The sequence below is a fragment of the Armigeres subalbatus genome, chromosome 3, assembly GCF_024139115.2.
Source record: "Armigeres subalbatus isolate Guangzhou_Male chromosome 3, GZ_Asu_2, whole genome shotgun sequence".
Taxonomy (NCBI): Eukaryota; Metazoa; Arthropoda; class Insecta; order Diptera; family Culicidae; genus Armigeres; species Armigeres subalbatus.
In genome coordinates this window covers 184,757,318-184,772,554 of record NC_085141.1, presented here as the reverse complement: position 1 = coordinate 184,772,554, position 15,237 = coordinate 184,757,318, and the positions used below count along the sequence as shown (strand labels likewise).

Here is a 15,237-nt window from a genome sequence, read left to right as displayed (position 1 = left end):
GTTTTTGATTTGACGTCACGGTAAGCTGATTCTGCTAAACGTTTTGTTATTTTAACCGTCAAAACGACCAAAAAGATATCAAATTAAGTAAACATAATCGATGATTTCACAACATTAAAACAAGTTATCGATTTGCTCTTAAGCTTTGCTCGGGTATGCTTCTACCAATTAATCTTTTCGGTTAAACGATTCGGCCTAACAAACTTTCAGTCTTGTGACTTTCTGCCGAACAACTCTTTTATATTCAAAAATTCAAATTAAATTAGATTTTCATTTTTTCATTTTTCGCAATTTTCACATCCTTAGTTTTTACGGAGAGCTCTTCGAAATTTTAACAAGGTATCGTATGGAATTTTCATGGAAATAATTGGTATCCTCACGAAAAATTCTCTGATGTTTCAACGTAATGTTGTAGAGATCCATCAGCAAATTATACGGAAAATCCAATGAATCTTAGAAGTTTCCACTGAAAATTTCAATCGGCGTGGAAAATTATAGATCAGCGGCGTGGCAAATTTTAAACGGCGGCGCGCCGATGCAAAAATGTCGGCGGCGGCGGCGTGCCAAAAACTGCCGGCGGCGGCGGCGTGGCGCAGCGGCGCACACCTCTAATCCAGCCCTAACGCCCTAACAATATTCAACAACAACGTTTTATTCTGTTGTATCAATTTATTAAAGACGTTCAAACGAATGTTGGAATTTGATCCGCCAAACCAACGGATTGTCAAATATTGAATACCCTGAATCCTAAATATCCAATCAACTTCAGAACTTAATCGCGTTGGCATTTCTATAATGCCAATATTGTTGCTACGAATATAATTTGATACCGTAACAAGATTGGAACACAGCGTAGGCTTTGTTCTCTTGTCTAAGTAAACTTTAATTCTCTTTCATAGGAATTTCTGTCGAAGGAATTTTCCACTCAATCTAGTCAATCCTTATTTCTGATTTTCTTCTATGAATTTTATTTTAAGAAACGTCTCTGCAAAGGTACCTACATGTGTTATTTCTCGGTTTTTTCCTTGCTTTCATGGTTCCCAATAGTTCCGGGAAGCGAGGGTTGTAAATGTAATATAACCGTTTTCGCTCTTATGCCATGAACCTTCGAATGGAATGAAGTTATTTATGAAAAACATCAACCATCATCAATCCAGCCTTCCATCAAAATGTTTTGCCCAACCTCTACGAGTATTCCCTTTGCGTCTCGGTGAAAGGTGAAATTGGGTCAAAATATACTCCTTGAAATATTGAATTCACCGTTCGCTCTAAAACACTTGACTAGCGCTCATATTACCGGCATAGGTAGTCCATTGCACAACTGTATTCCAATTGAAAGTTTTTGTCTTCTTCACATCAACAGTAAAGATACTAACCGTATATGAACAAAAATAAAGATATTTGATTGACATTCGGTTGAGTAATAGAAATCGAAACCGGATGTAGTCGATTACTCTTTGGCAAGGGTAGGTCCCTTGTTCCAAAACTCTAATATAAGTTAACGTAACATGTACTGTACATCATAGTTATGTTGCGATTTAAATAGCATTCGAGGTTCATTGAATTGAGTCAATCGTCCCGTGGGTTACGGAATTCAATGCTACAATACAGAATGAGCATCTTTTATCGGACAGGAACAGTTTGGACTAACTTCCTCTTTTTAACTTATATTTATGTTGATAGGTTGAGAAAGGTACCTACCTGAGCGTGGTTTCCGAGCGATGCTGAAATAACTCCCTTCTTCCTCTGCTCGTCCGACAGCATTATCAGCGCATAACGGGCGCCACGTTCCTTAAAGCTGCCGGTGAACTGCAGGAATTCCTTTTTGAGGTAAATGTCCATATCGATCATATCGGACAGGTGCGATTTCTGGTGAATTGAAAACAAAAAAAGGGAATGTCAATAAAAATGCCAATTAGAGTGTTGATCAGTGCTCCATTTATCACGGTGCCTTAATAGGCGTTTAAATGCCTGTTAGAAAACTTTTACCGTGAAACGCGGGGACTCGAAGAAGTGAAGCTGTCATCGTTACTTACGGAGCAGGGGGTGTACTCGATGCCTTTCTTTATTTTGAAAGCTGCCGAAGTAACATCTTGAAAGGTAATTATCTGAGGATTATCGGCGTTGCAAAAAGGATCGGCGAATTCCAGTTCTGAGTCAGGGGCGCCACCGTTAGTCATCGTTTCATTGGAGGTATTCACCTCCTCCGGCAGGTTTTCCTTCTGCTCCGTCGTTGTGTCATTTGTTATCTTTGTGGCAGCCAGTTGGCTCGTGATGGCAGCCGTTTGACTCATGTTTCAAGGCACTTCTGCAAATAATGTAATGGAATGAGTTAACAAATGATTTTTTCCCTCGGAGGTGTTTACTGACAGCAAATGACGAATGAATGGAGACAAGGGCGCGTTGTTATAAAAGTTGGAAGAAGTTTTTTCTTGCTTTCCACAATCCCACCAATTATCGCTGGGTGTAGGGTTGAAGCTATCAGATTCTATCTCGGTTACTGTCAGAAGTAATCAATTTAAGTGGTGAGCATTGAAGATTAATTATAATGGTTTTCTTCGCCGTGTCTATAGCGATTGCTAATGGGAATTGATTCAGAACTGTTTGCCTTCGTGATTGGTTGTACTAGTTGCCGTGAAAAACGATAAATTGAAGGCAACCAAACGGTTACGGTTCAAACATGCGTACCTATCACGATACAAGTAAAATTGAACGGCGAATAGAAAATTATGTTGATTGTATTACGAGACACCTAAGATGGTTTTTCTGTTGAGAAACCTTTTCTACCAAGCGGTATTTGATCTATTCGGTCAAATGATATTTTCGGCCAAACCACCATTTCGGTCAAACGATTATTTCGGCTTAACGGGCATTTTTTGGACAAACGACCTGTTTGGGCAAACATCTTTTTCAGCCGAATTCGGTTCCTCCAGATGTTCCTCCAGGAATTCCTCCGGAAGTTCCTCCAGGAATTCCTTCGGAAGCTCCTCCTGAAATTTCTCCGCAAGCTCCTCCGGGAATTCCTCCAAAAGCTCCTCCAAAAATTTTTCCGGAAGCTCCTCAAGGAATTTCTCTGGAAGTTCATCCAAGAGTTCTTCGAGGAGTTCCTCCGGAAGTTTCTCCAGGAGTTCATTCAGGGGTTTCTCCGGAGGTTCATCCAAGAATTCTTCCTCAAAATTCTTCCAGTGCTTCTCCCGGAGAGTCGTTCACAAATAACAAAATTATACTGAAAATAAATTCTCCGGAAATTTATTTAGGAATTTTCTAAGAAATCCTTCACACCCTCAAGAATCTCCCAGGCAATTCCCACGAAAACTTTATCTGAATTTCTCAAAGAATTCGCCCAGAAAACCTTACAGGATTTTTTGGGAAATACCCCTGAAAACTCCAAAATACCATAAAAAAATACTCCGAAAATTCTCCCACTTTTTCTTCACATTTCTTTAGAAATTCTCCGCGAAAATTCCTTCAAGAGCTCTTCCAGAAATATCTGGGAGTTCCTCTTTCATGAAAATTCCCGACGGAATTGATGTGTGAATATCCAATAAAATATTTTGATGATCAATGCATACAGTATTTCTTGAAGAAATTCGCAAAGAAATTCCTGATTTGAAACTCAGAAAAAAATTGTATATAAATTTGTGAATGAATTTCGTATGGATTTCCGGAGGAGAAATTTTCGATGGAGTTCCTGTAAGAGATTTTGTAGAAATTCATGAAGTAGACGTATTAGTTCATAAAGAATTTCAAAAAAAGATTGTCGAGTTTCCAAATAATTTTTAAATGAAGTTCTGAAATATTTTCAGACTGAAATATTCTAGTACGTACTGCCGAAGAAGTTCTATGAGCAATTCCTTTAATTCCTGAAGAACAATTCCCTTATTTTTTTGAATATATAAATGTCAGGTGCATTTTGTTTGAACAAATATTGTTTTCCGAAAAATTATGTAAGCTCTTTTAGTGGAATTTTGTTTTGTTTGACCGAGCATACGTTGTACAACAAGGGATCTAGAGGTTCCTCAACAAAAAATTCAGGCTGAATTAGCTACTTTTTCAGCTGAAACACACCGGATTCTGTTTTCAGAGAGATTTACATTTTCTCAATTTTGCACTCATCCTAAATCTTTAACGCATATTAATGGGATGGGATTTTTCTTTGAATTATTTAGGATTGTTTGAGGCTTTGGTGCCAAATTGAAGTCACAGGATCAAAATTACGAACGAAAAAAGTCGTGTAAAAACAGAACCTTGTGCAGTCTATTTTAAATTAAATAAGTCCTTCATCAACTTTCAATTTTGCCGAGTCTAGACTTTTTTTGGAAATGAGAATAAATGTTGCATAATTGTAAAGAAGATAATTGTTTTACGGGCAGCAGGGACTATGTCCAAGGGCTTGACGATCCCTCCCCAGGCCATCTGCGAGTTGTGGCGCCTGCCTAGGATGTGGTGGGGGTTGACAGTGGGCCCTGTTAAACCTCTATAAAAAGCTACATGTATCCGCAAGTAGGCTCCGCCAAAGCGACCGTGTGCCGCTCAAAGCGCACAAGCCCAAGTCCTGGTGTTAGGTGGGACGCTAAACAGCCCTGACATGACGGCCCTCCGACGAGACAGGAGGTTTGCGCAGGCCCAATAAGCCGCCTAGAAAATCAATAATTTCGAACAATATAAGAGATAATGCGACTCGATATAATCGGCAAAGACCTAGGCGACGAATAAAGGATCACGATTGGAAGCTTGGAACATGGAACTGCAAGTCGCTAGGTTTCGCAGGTTGCGACAGGATGATCCACGATGAATTACATCCCCGCAACTTCGACGTCGTGGCGCTGCAGGAGATTTGCTGGACAGGACAGAAAGTGTGGAAAAGCGGGCATCGGGCGCCTTCTACCTTCTACCAAAGCTGTGGCACCACCAACGAGCTAGGAACCGGCTTCATAGTGCTGGGAAAGATGCGCCAACGCGTGATTGGGTGGCAGCCAATCAACGCAAGGATGTGCAAGCTGAGGATTTAAAACCGTTTCTTCAACTATAGCATCATCAACGTGCATTGCCGACACGAAGGGAGAGCCGACGACGAGAAAGAAGCGTTCTACGCACAGCTGGAGCAGACATACGATGGATGCCCACTGCGGGATGTCAAAATCGTCATCGGTGACATGGACGCGCAGGTAGGAAGGGAGGAAATGTATAGACCGGTCATCGGACCGGATAGTCTGCACACCGTATCGAATGACAACGGCCATCGATGCATAAACTTCGCAGCCTCCCGCGGAATGGTAGTCCGAAGCACCTCCTTTCCCCGCAAAAATATCCACAAGGCCACATGGAGATCACCTAACCAAGAAACGGAAAATCAAATCCACCACGTTCTAATCGACGGTAAATTCTTCTCCGACATCACGAACGTCCGCACTTACCGCAGTGCGAATATTGAATCCGACCACTACCTCGTTGCAGTATGCCTGCGCCCAAAACTCTCGACGGTGTACAACACGCGTCGAAGTCGGACGCCGCGGCTTAATATTGGGCGGCTACAAGACGGTAGACTAGCCCAAGAATACGCGCAGCAGCTGGAAGTGGCACTCCCAACGGAAGAGCAGCTAGGCGCAGCGCTTCTTGAAGATGGCTGGAGAGATATTCGATCCGCCATTGGTAGCACCGCAACCGCTGCACTTGACACGGTGCCCCAGGATCAGAGAAACGACTGGTATGACGGTGAATGTGAGCAGTTAGTAGAAGAGAAAAATGCAGCATGGGCGAGATTGCTGTAACACCGCACGAGGGCGTACGAGGCACGATATAAACAGGCGCGGAACAGACAAAACTCGATTTTCCGGAGGAAAAGCGTCAGCAAGAAGATCGAGACCGTGAAGAGACGGAGCAACTGTACCGCACTAATAACCCACGGAAGTTCTATGAGAAGTTGAACCGTTCACGTAAGGGCCACGTGCCACAGCCTGGTATGTGTAAGGACATAAACGGGAACCTTCTTACGAACGAGCGTGAGGTGATTCAAAGGTGGCGGCAGCACTACGAAGAGCACCTGAATGGCGATGTGGCAGATGAAGATGGTGGTATGGTGATGGACTTGGGGGAACGCGCGCAGGACATAATTCTACCGGCTCCGGATCTCCAGGAAATCCAGGAGGAGATTGGCCGGCTGAAGAACAACAAAGCCCCTGGGGTTGACCAACTACCAGGAGAGCTATTTAAACACGGTGGTGAGGCACTGGCTAGAGCGCTGCACTGGGTCATTACCAAGATTTGGGAGGAGGAAGTTTTGCCGCAGGAGTGGATGGAAGGTGTCGTGTGTCCCATCTACAAAAAAGGCGATAAGCTGGATTGTAGCAACTACCGCGCAATCACATTGCTGAACGCCGCCTACAAGGTACTATCCCAAATTTTATGCCGTCGACTAGCACCAATTGCGAGGGAGTTCGTGGGGCAGTACCAGGCGGGTTTTATGGGCGAACGCTCTACCACGGACCAGGTGTTCGCCATTCGCCAAGTACTGCAGAAGTGCCGCGAATACAACGTGCCCACACATCATCTATTCATCGACTCCAAAGCCGCATATGATACAATCGATCGGGACCAGCTATGGCAGCCAATGCACGAACACGGATTTCCGGATAAACTGACACGGTCTTTCGTGTCTGCTATTCAACATCGCTTTGGAAGGGGTAATACGAAGAGCAAGGATTAACACGAGTGGAACAATTTTCAATAAGTCCGTCCAGCTATTTGGCTTCGTCGACGACATAGATATTATGGCACGTAACTTTGAAAAGATGGAGGAAGCCTACATCAGACTGAAGAGGGAAGCCAAGCGAATCGAACTAGTCATCAACACGTCGAAGACGAAGTACATGATAGGAAGAGGTTCAAGAGAAGACAATGTGAGCCACCCACCGCGAGTTGGCATCGGTGGTGATGAAATCGAGGTGGTAGAAGAATTTGTGTACTTGGGCACACTGGCAGAGAAATTCGGAGACGTATAGTGGCTGGAAATCGTACATACTTTGGACTTTTTTTTTTTTTTTTTAATTCTTTATTTAGGTGTTTTTTTTAATTCTAGATTAAGTTCAACACCACATACTTTGGACTCCGCAAGACGCTCCGATCGAATAGAGTTCGCCGCCGTACCAAACTGACAATCTACAAAACGCTCATTAGACCGGTAGTCCTCTACGGACACGAGACCTGGACGATGCTCGTGGAGGACCAACGCGCACTCGGAGTTTTCGAAAGGAAAGTGCTGCGTACCATCTATGGTGGGGTGCAGATGGCGGACGGTACGTGGAGGAGACGAATGAACCACGAGTTGCATCAGCTGTTGGGAGAACCATCCATTTTTGCACCACAATGCGATTTTGATGAAATATGGATCGGTAAACGATATTAATCGTGCATTCTTATGCGATGTGTGGTTGTCTGGGAGGTCTACTGACAAAACCCAAGTCAAAATTCACATTATATCGAAAATTATACGTATTTGAAAATTTGGCGAATTGACGAAAAGTTTATATTAATTTATGAATTTGGCGACTTTTTTATTTTTTTTTTGTTAAAATACATAAAGCTAGTCCATTCGTATCAACGCATGCAGAAGTTCGTGAAAATCGAAACATACACAAAAATATAGAAGCTTTTTTTTGAGTGATAAATTTAAATCGTTGTTTCTGGAAACATGCAGATTTTGAGTTGTGCCTGTATTGCACGAGACCGTCGATATAATCAATGAAACTATGAAGTGAACTTACCGATCTCCAACCATAGTGCGGCACGAAATGAATCAAACAATTCCCATCTGATGAACTCCATACAACCGGCAATTATGTCACGACAAATTTGATAGCATCTCTACGTCTTGTTCAAAGTGGCTCATACCGGTAATCGTTTATTGACAAACAATTTCTAATCGCACATGATTTATGCAACAGATTTTCCACCACACCACACCACAGCATTCTTATTTATGTAGCCTAAGCTTATCGCCTCGCGCATGGGACACAAACTTGTGAAGAAGCTATAAATCATGAATCGCGACTTTTGACATCACATGTTGATTTCATATTCATGCTTTTTAATTCACTTAACATTTATTTTGAAATAGCAAATAAGTAATGTGGAAGAATATGTTTGTAAACAAACTAAAGGTTATCATTAAAGCCTAAACAAATTCTACCCAGAATGGTGCAGTGCAGACGAGTTGGCGTAGAATCTATCGTAGTAAATATTGCTTTTTATTTGTTTTGTAACTCACGTGAAGTGTCTATTTGCTTATAGTATATGGCATGGTTGGACCTGAGGGTCGCTGCTCCCAGCCCCCTCCTTTGCCAGTAGCAACCTTAGCGCTGGCAATGCTACGATAAGTGAAGAACTTCATTTCAAATTTCACAGAAATATATTAGAAAAGCCCAGAATCATCCACTTAGCGGTGATGGTACCTTTCTCGTTTCTTTCGAGTGAATAATCTCTACGTACTTTTGGTATGGAAAAAATGTATTGGAAATTCTACAAAAGTTTTATTGAAATGATCAAATGCCACTTTATTCATAACTAGCAGAAAATACCCAGCTTTGCCCGGGTGTTTATGTTGTAAATGTCACATACTGAACTATTTGCAGCACCGCACTCTAGATCAATTTCCATCTGACCCAAAATTGTATTTCAAATATTTTTCCCTTTCCCCGTTAAATTCACAAACTTTTTGTATATACAAACCTTGTGGATCCCAAAACGAATCGATTAGGGAAAAAATCTTGCAAATCGGTCAACCCGTTCGCAGGTTAAATCCTCAGGAAGGAAATCTCAACTCATTTTTATTAATTAGACTAGTTGACCCGGCAGACGTTGTCCTGCATAGTAGGCGAAAATGCGTGTTGTGAGCTGCCCTTGCGAAATATCCACACGAATCTCAATTTTAGTTTTTTACGAATAATTCAACAATACTCGTGATTTTTGCATGAGGAAATATCATATAAACCGGTCGGAAACGATATCGAACATATCTGCTGAAGGAATGAAGAAAATCCATGCAGCCGTTTTCGAGTTATACGGATACGAACACAGACCATTTCATTTTTATTATATAGAAGATTGTACCACGTTTGTTTTGACTCCATGATTTTAGTACAGATTTTATAAATAAAAGTAAAAAGTAGAAAATTATATCCGAGATACGAGCGCAAATTTAACGTAGGATTATGTTAAATGTGAAATATTTACGTTACCTACTCCAACTGCAATTTTGAGCATATTTCAAGGATCTACACAAGCAGGCGTTCCTCCTCAGAGTGTAGAAACTGCCGGACGTGCGTTGTATGGGTTGTTTTTTTTTTTTGTCGCGAGCCGAAAGGATAATTGACGTGGAGCTTGAAGGATCGAACTTTCGTGGTGCGTGTCGGTTCGATCGAAAGAGAAACGATTCATCTCAGTTTGCAGAGGCCACCAGGCGTGCATTGCACTGAGTAGACTTCAGGTCGCGTTATCGCTTATCAACCGAAACACATGGAGTGCCGTGTTGAATTGGTTTGAGTCACGGTGTTTGGCTTTGTGTTTTGAAAAAACTTCGTAGAAATGAAAATATTCAGTCGCGTATCAAGGCATCTTCCCATATACTACCTTCTCAAATAACAAATCTTTCCTTTCCCGTGGTGCTCACAGAGATTCAGAGGATTCCTCGGTCTCTTATAGCAATAAGTGTCGAACTAATCTTTATCTTCTAAACCCAAATTGAATGTGGTGAGGTGACCGGTATTGGTCTTCAATTCATGAATCTCCAAAGCATGTATGAGATCTTAGTAAGTTCGCTGATCGACTGACGGTCTAAATTTGAATCTTTTGCATGACCCTCTGATTGTATCGTGTCAAATCATCAGATTAATATATTTTTAGTTCTCAATGTTGATTCATCACTTTTCCAAGATCATCATTATCTATCAAACTTTGTCTGACAGGACGTGCAATAATTCAAATCACCCAATTTGTCACTGGTGTTGGCATAACAATTTAGCAGCTTCAAAACAAATAAACATGATTTCAATTTTATCACCTTTGTTTACTACTATTCGTACTCACTGTAGTTACATAAACAAAAATTTGAGAATAATAAACGAGTCCATTTGCCTTTCAATTGATAACCAAGAACTGGTCAGCCACAGAGCTATAACTACAAGTGGCACGTGTTCATATGCACTGACAATTTTTTCTTGCATAGATATCGCATTGATTGATATTGGATTTCCATATTCTGCGCTGAAGATCAAATTCTCGATTACACAGAATTCAATAATAATGCTTACTGTAACGTTATCTCGCATGCTGGGTTTCAGTTTTTAATAGGAATATGACGCTTGTAAATACTCACATAAAAACCATTGTTTTATTAGCTATAGCATTGTGTTCTATACTGCTAGTTATTTGTCAAAAAAGTAAATAAGCGTCACCATAGGATTTAGATAAATTTGCAAAATTGATCAACCGCACTGTTTCCACCGAGAACTGATATTTATGCTTCGCCGAATCAATTCAAATATGACCGCACAAACGTTACCTCCGGTTGCAGCTCTGCATCAAGTACTGAACCCGCAGTTGACAACAGATAGCTCTTCAACTGATGCTGCCGGCCATAAAAGCTCAGATTATATTCTAATCGAGTTCGCATAAACGAGTGACGTCACTCGCAGAAGACTACACACTGCCATTAGCGACGTGTTAAACACACTGTTGGCGATGCTTCAATTTTAAATGCAAACGTTCGCTATCGATGTTATCGGTTCGGTGGACAGATTTTACACGTTACCATGATTTTGTTTTCCCGCGGCGCGCCTCCAACAACGCCGGCCAATACATCAAATGCCCATCTATATTTGTGGCCACAAACGAGGGGTGTTAATTGAATAAATTAGCTCGTCGACTACCAAGCTGTCGCATTTGTGACGGCTGGAATGACGCCGCGCCGACGGAGATGATGGATGGACTAAATGCGGTTTTATTCGACAGGACAGAGGTTCTCTACGGTTTATGCGTGTTGGATTGTGCGTAGGATGGAAGCTCGTTTGGGTTTTACTGCATTATAATGATCCTATCTCTTGGTCCATGGTCATAGGCGTCATAGCGCATTAGATAATCCAAATATTGGATCCTTTTTCACTGTTCAATACAAGGATTGAAAGGACGGAATTTTAAGTTGTTTTAAGCAGGGACGAAAAAGGTTTTAAGGGTGGTTTCTAGCTTGTCTAGAGAATCCAACAATGCTGAACCGAGAAAAATGAGATTCGAGTTTTCTACGTCTAGTGCAATTCGTTGTTTGAAGTAGAAGTAGAATACAAGTATGGCTATATCATAACAGTAATATTTGAATAATTGAAGAATCATCCGAAATCTACAAAACAAATATTAAAACAGAAATTGCTCTAATGTTGGGTACCGACGACTGCCGCGGTACGTCCTAGAGCGACTGAAGCAACCTGATGCCGCCACTGCATACGCGCAGCATCTCGAGGCAGCGTTGCCGGAAGAGGGTGAGCTCGATGGGGCCCCTCTTGAGGACTGCTGGAATACAGTCAAAGCAGTTATTAACGACGCAACGGAGAACAACGTTGGGTATATGGGACGAAGTCGACGGAACGATTGATTCGACGAGGAGTGCAGACAGATTCTGGAGGAGAAGGACGCAGCGCGGGCGGTTGCGCTGCCGCAAGGTATCCGGCAGAAAGTGGAACGTTATAGACGGAAGCGGAGACAGCAGACCCGCCTTTTTCAGGAAAAAAAACGCCGCCTGGAAGAAGCGGAGTGCGAGGAGATGGAACAGCTGTGCCGTTCTCAAGAAACACGCAAGTTCTATCAGAAGCTCAACGCATCCCGCAAAGGCTTCGTGCCGCGAGCCGAAATGTGCCGGGATAAGGATGGGAGCATCTTGACGGACGAACGTGTGGTGATCGACAGGTGGAAGCAGCACTACGAGGAACATTTGAATGGCGCTGAGAGTACAGGCAGTGAAAGTCAAGGCAGCGGAGGAGATGACTACGTCAGTTCAGCGGACGATGGAAGCCAGCCAGCCCCCACTTTGAGGGAAGTTAAGGATGCCATCCAACAGCTAAAGACCAATAGAGCAGCTGGTAAGGATGGTATCGGAGCTGAGCTCATCAAGATGGGCCCGAAAAAGCTAGCCACTTGCCTGCTCAAATTGATAGTCAGAATCTGGGAAACCGAACAGCTACCGGAGGAGTGGAAGGAAGGGGTTATATGACCTATCTACAAGAAAGGCGACAAGCTGGAGTGTGAGAACTTTCGAGCGATCACCATCCTTAATTCCGCCTACAAAGTGATATCCCAGATCATCTTCCGTCGTCTGTCACCATTAGTGAATGATTTCGTGGGAAGTTATCAAGCCGGCTTTGTTGACGGCCGCTCGTCAACGGACCAGATCTTTACTGTACGGCAAATCCTTCAAAAATGCCGTGAATACCAGGTCGCAACGCACCATCTATTCGTTGATTTCAAAGCGGCATACGACAGTATAGACCGCGTAGAGCTATGGAAAATTATGGACGAGAACAGCTTCCCTGGGAAGCTTACCAGACTGATCAAAGCAACGGTGGATGGTGTGCAAAAATGTGTGAAGATTTCGGTCGAACACTCCAGTTGGTCCGAATCGCGCCGGGGACTAAGACAAGGTGATGGACTTTCGTGACTGTTATTCAACATTGCGCTAGAAGGTGTCATGCGGAGAGCCGGGTGTAACAGCCGGGGTACGGTTTTCAACAGATCCAGTCAATTTATTTGTTTCGCGGATAACATGGACATTGTCGGCCGAACATTTTTTTTTTGTGGTTTGAAATTTAGTTTATTTAGTCAATTCATGTTAATATTTACAAAGTTTTTGTATAGTTCAAAAATCTATGTTAAGTTGAAACTCTAGAGCGTAAACATCAATTATATCATTATTATTATTAACGAAGCAGATGTAGTTTATTAGCAGTTTCAAAATTTTTACACGAACCGCTCTCCGTATGCCTGGCAAAACGGGCATCGCGAGGTCTTCAAACGAAAGTCGTCTCCATCCATCCATTACTTTCGCCAGCTTCTGCTGCAGGACCGTCCATGCCGGGCCGACACGAGCACAAGAAGAGAATTTATGTTGAAGTGTTTGTGGTGTTTGATTGCCACAGTGTTGGCAATTCTCATCAGCTGATAAATGCATCACATGCAGCAGTTTGCGGTGCTCGGTTTTCCCGTTGACGAAGAGATAGAGTTGAGATCGTTGCGCTGACGAGAGCTCTATCATACGGATGTTACGCCACGCGCGTGGCCAGTCAGCTGCCGGACTGTTTTATTCCACCTTTGGTAGCTCAGTTTGTAGTACGAAGTGTTGATGGATTTGATCGGCGGAGGGGTTTTGTTGAATTTGGCGAGGAATGTGGGATAAATTTGAAAGGATTAGTTTTAGGTCAGGATTATCCATTGGAGTTGCTGGGCGAGGATTTGCGTGGAAAATTAAGGATTTGTAGTGAGAAATGGAATCGATCTCGGTTAAATGCCGATTAATTGCTAAGCTTTTAGCTTTGAGCGCCGGGACTTGCAAGCCTAAGCCACCGTGCTCCTTGTTTCGGGCCAGTTGCATTATGGGATCGCGGGCGACTATGCCTCTCCGTAAGAAAGTTCCCATCGACGACGTGATTTTGGCCGTATGTACGCCGAAAGGAGGCAGCATCGAAGAAAGGTACCACAATTTTGACGTGCCGAACGTGTTCAGCGTGATCACCTTCTGATGCAGTGTGAACTTACGTAAAGATTGCAGCCACATTTGCCGTGCAAACATTCCCACCATTGCAATGCATCGCATTCCAGTTCAGCGTTGTCATCAGCCGTATAGAGTTTGCGAAGGAAATACCGAGAATTTTGACTACATGGGTAGTTTGTAGCCACTGGGTGTCAAACATATTCCCTTCGCAAAACCCCACATTCACCGAGATAGTTTTGCGCAAATTTAATTGCGCGCCGGCGGCAAGACCAAAACGACGAAAGACTTCCCGTATCGCTTCGATCTGCCACAGTGATGTTACTATCACGCTGATGTCGTCGGCGTAGGCAACCAGCAAATCCACACACTTGCTCTAGCTGGCACACCAGAGGATAAAGGTAGATGATGAAAAGGTGCATGGACAACGGGTCCCCTTGCCGCACAGAGCGAGCAATCTCGAACGAACGAGAGAGGCGCCCATTGATGAGTATCCGGGATGTAGACCTACTGGCAATGCGTGCGAGAAGAGCGATGAGCTCCTCGTTGAAGCCGAGCGACCGCATGGTGTCGAAAAGGAATGAATGGCGCACTCGATCGATCGCGTTCTCCAGATCGAAGCTGATGAGTCATCAGCTTCGATCTGGACTGATGAGCTTACCGGCACAACGGTGATGACGGAGATTGGTGATCCGATCTTTCAGAGCGAGAGTAGCTTGGAAGATGTTGTGCTCTGAGTTCGGACATTTCTGTCCGTCGCTCAAAACACGGTGGGCTTGCATTACGCACTCTAGTCGGATTTTCAATATGCGGGAGAGAAGTTTATAATCGCTGTTGAGCAGCGAAATGGGCCGGTACGCTCGGGCCGTGTTGTCTCCACCTTTCTTCTTCACCAGCACGATGATGCCCTCCTTGAAGGCATGGGGAAGATTGCCGACGAGTGCTTCATTGAGAAGCAAGTTCAACTCACGGTGGATGACGTTCACGCTAATTTTCACCTACTCGGTGACTGAGTAAAATTGTATTGCTGTCTCTTTCTATCTCTTTCTCAACTCAAAACTATGAGTAATCCTGCTTTTGACGGAAATTGAGTAAAATTTCCATGGGAAGAAAAGAGATGGCAATACAATTTTACTCAGTCACTGAGTAGGTGAAAGTTAGAGTGTTGAACATGCGGAGGTAAAACTCTCGTGGGATCCCGTCGGCTCCTGGTGATCGTTTTGCTGTGCTTGTTTTGATAGCAGATAATATTTCTGCCGTCGTGATTTCTTCTGTGCATCTCCCGTTCAGTGAGTCGTCCGGTGGGATAACGCGTTCGTAAACAAACCCGTCCTCGTTGTTATCTACTGCTTCTTCCGAGTAGAGGCCGTTTGCAGCTGCGTGATGGTTGTTTTTTTTCTCGTCGTCTTTCCCCCAGCTGGAAAATTGACATGGGCTCTCCGGCCAGGTGCGTTTCATTTATGCGCATAAACGCGTGGGAAAAGTTCCGT

General features: G+C 43.3%; 1 protein-coding gene across 3 annotated transcripts in view; it reads right to left on the bottom strand.

Moving 5' to 3' along the window:
- Positions 1 to 10,622, bottom strand: part of LOC134228156 (L-threonine ammonia-lyase-like) — a 53,994-nt gene extending 43,372 nt beyond the window's left edge. The window contains exons 1-3 of one of the 3 annotated variants that reach the window (XM_062709937.1): positions 10,559 to 10,622; positions 2,037 to 2,308; positions 1,702 to 1,869 (exon numbers count right to left, since the gene is read on the bottom strand). In XM_062709937.1, coding sequence (XP_062565921.1) covers positions 1,702 to 1,869; positions 2,037 to 2,294 — 426 coding nt within the window. In that variant the 5' untranslated portion in view covers positions 2,295 to 2,308; positions 10,559 to 10,622. The other 2 variants (XM_062709936.1, XM_062709938.1) reach the window with 2 other exon arrangements.
- Positions 10,623 to 15,237: the final 4,615 nt, after the last annotated feature.